The 3,256-nt window shown below is 42.9% G+C and overlaps 1 protein-coding gene across 1 annotated transcript; it reads left to right on the top strand.

Annotated features, from left to right (window-relative positions):
* Nucleotides 1-253: 253 nt before the first annotated feature.
* Nucleotides 254-2,354, top strand: Gspt2 (G1 to S phase transition 2). Its single transcript, XM_048335283.1, has one exon. It carries the CDS (start codon nucleotides 254-256, stop codon nucleotides 2,138-2,140), a length of 1,887 nt encoding a protein of 628 aa, XP_048191240.1. The 3' UTR covers nucleotides 2,141-2,354.
* Nucleotides 2,355-3,256: the final 902 nt, after the last annotated feature.

Here is a 3,256-nt window from a genome sequence, read left to right as displayed (position 1 = left end):
TTTGGGGGAGGAGATCCGCTCTCATACCAGAGTTGCAAGTGTTGAGCCGCCATATCTGCCGCCGCTGCCGCCGCCGCAGTTGCGAATGCAGCATCGTCCCTTAAGCCGCCTCCGAGGTGCAGCTGAGGTTCGGTGTCGCTTCCCCGTGGTCCTTCGCAGTTTCGGCTTTACTCCCGCCAGCATAGCCCGCTTTTCTGCTCTTTCTGGCCCGCTGACTCCGCTCCTTCCCTGCCAAACATCAGGTCCTCAGACCATGGATCCGGGTTGCAGCAGCAGCAGCGACTCAGCGCCCGAATGCTGGGACCAAGTGGACATGGAGTCTCCAGGTCGAGCTCTGAGCGGGGATGGAAAGCCCCTTGCAGTCGCCGAGGTTCAGCGTGAGCATCTCAGCTCAGCCTTCAGCAGTCAGCTCAATGTCAACGCCAAACCCTTCGTGCCTAATGTTCACGCCGCGGAGTTTGTGCCGTCCTTCCTGAGGGGCTCTGTAAAGCCTTCTACCCAGCTGCCTGGCTTGGCCAGCGATGATGAAACCTACACCGGCGCGGGAGACCTTCAAGGTAAAAGGTTGGGACGGGGGGCACCTGTGGAACCTTCCAAAGATGAACTCATAATGTGTGAAGGTTCCAATTCAGCCATTAGCATGGAACTTTCAGAACCTGTTGTAGAAAATGGAGAGGTGGATATGGCCCTAGAAGAATCATGGGAGCACAGTAAAGAAGTAAGCGAAGCCGAACCTGGGGGTTGTTCCTTGGGAGATTCAGGACCTCCAGAAGAAAGTGGCCAAGAAATGATGGAGGAGAAAGAGGAAATGAGAAAATCAAAATCTCTGGTCGTACCCTTAGGTGTTCCTAAGAAAGAACACGTAAATGTGGTGTTCATTGGGCATGTAGATGCCGGGAAGTCAACCATTGGAGGACAGATAATGTTTTTGACAGGAATGGTTGACAAAAGAACACTTGAGAAATATGAAAGAGAAGCTAAGGAAAAGAATAGAGAAACTTGGTATTTGTCCTGGGCCTTAGATACAAATCAGGAAGAACGAGACAAGGGTAAAACCGTAGAAGTGGGTCGTGCCTATTTTGAAACAGAAAAGAAACACTTCACAATTTTAGATGCCCCTGGCCACAAGAGTTTTGTACCAAATATGATTGGTGGTGCTTCTCAAGCTGATTTGGCTGTACTGGTCATTTCTGCCAGGAAAGGAGAATTTGAAACTGGATTTGAAAAAGGTGGACAGACAAGAGAACATGCAATGTTGGCAAAAACAGCAGGGGTAAAACACTTAATAGTGCTTATTAATAAGATGGATGATCCCACAGTGAATTGGAGCAGTGAGCGATATGAAGAATGTAAAGAAAAACTGGTGCCCTTTTTGAAAAAGGTTGGCTTCAGTCCAAAAAAGGACATTCACTTTATGCCCTGCTCAGGATTGACTGGAGCAAATATTAAAGAGCCATCTGATTTCTGCTCTTGGTACACTGGATTACCATTTATTCCATACTTGGATAATTTGCCAAACTTCAGCAGGTCAATTGATGGGCCAATTAGACTGCCTATTGTGGATAAGTACAAGGATATGGGTACTGTGGTCCTGGGCAAGCTGGAATCAGGATCCATTTTTAAAGGCCAGCAGCTGGTGATGATGCCAAACAAGCACAATGTGGAAGTTCTTGGATTACTTTCTGATGATACTGAAACTGATTTTGTAGCCCCAGGTGAAAACCTCAAAATCAGACTGAAGGGGATTGAAGAAGAAGAGATTCTTCCAGGCTTTATACTTTGTGACCCTGGTAATCTTTGCCATTGTGGACGCACGTTTGACGTTCAGATAGTGATTATTGAGCACAAATCTATCATATGCCCAGGTTATAATGCGGTGCTGCACATTCATACTTGTATAGAGGAAGTTGAGATAACAGCCTTAATCTCCTTGGTAGACAAAAAATCGGGAGAAAAAAGTAAGACGCGTCCCCGCTTTGTAAAACAAGATCAAGTGTGCATTGCCCGTCTAAGGACAGCAGGAACTATCTGCCTTGAAGCATTTAAAGATTTTCCTCAGATGGGTCGTTTTACTTTAAGAGATGAGGGTAAGACCATTGCAATTGGAAAGGTTCTGAAATTGGTTCCAGAGAAGGACTAAACAATTTTCTTAATGCTTCTTCACGAAACTGTGAGGAGAATTAATAGCAAAAGTTCACCTTCTTACTCGCTGTTCATAAACAGACTTTTCTCCATATTTTGCAAAGAGAAATTTGACAGCAAAAATCCATGTTTAGTCAAGCTTTCTCATGTTGAGATCTCACTTATATCACTGTTGGAATATACTCTCAAGTTTCTTCCCACTATGTCGCTTTGCTTTCAGTAATAGTTTGTAAGTGATGTGGATGTAATTGCTTAAAATAATGAAAAATTAATATATTTCTAATTTTTCATTTTTCTTGAGGATATATAGACATCCTTTGTCCCATGAAGACCAAATCAGTGTGTCAAAATCAGTATGTGTGTATGTACATGTTAAGAGAAGACAACTACATGTGAATAAAATATTCCATTTGAAACTCTTTGGTATTTGAGATGTTTTTCAATAATGTTTAAATTTGTGTGTAATAGTATTCCATTAGCTTTTCTACTTTCTTAATTAATTGAATGCATTTATTACTTGGATTTTACAAAACCTGTCCTCCGTTTGCTTATTTGTGCTGGTACTGGGTCTTGAACTCAGGATACTCTGCTTGGCTTTTTTGCTCAAAGGTGGCATTCTGACACTTGAGCCACACCTCCCCTTCCAGGTTTTTGAAGGTAAGCGTTTCATGGACTTGCACACACTTTTTTTCTGTGCTGGTCCTAGGGCTTGAACTCAGGGTTTGGGAGCTGTCCCTGAGCATTTTTACTCAAGGCTAGCTAATGCTCTGCCACTTGAACCACAGCTCTGCTTCTGGCTTTTTGGTAGTCAATTGAAGATAAGAATCTCATGGCCTTTTCCTGCCCAGGTTAGCTTTGAACTAATATCCTTAGATCTCAGCCACCTGAATGCTAGTATTACAGACATGATTCCTTTGTGTCCAGTTATCCATTCACTTTTTAGTGAGAAATTTAAGAAAACACCTCATAAATTTATACTGAAGGAAAAATTTCAGTTTTGAAAAATATTATGTTAGGATTCTTCTCAATGAACCTTGTTTTCTGCATCCAAGTCTAGTCAGTAAAGGAGTTCTACTTCCCAGCTTGTATTTGAAAATGAAAAGCCTAGGATATC

The sequence above is a fragment of the Perognathus longimembris genome, chromosome 28, assembly GCF_023159225.1.
Source record: "Perognathus longimembris pacificus isolate PPM17 chromosome 28, ASM2315922v1, whole genome shotgun sequence".
Taxonomy (NCBI): Eukaryota; Metazoa; Chordata; class Mammalia; order Rodentia; family Heteromyidae; genus Perognathus; species Perognathus longimembris.
Note: the sequence above shows the minus strand (reverse complement) of the source record. Positions and strands in the feature narration are given on the sequence as shown.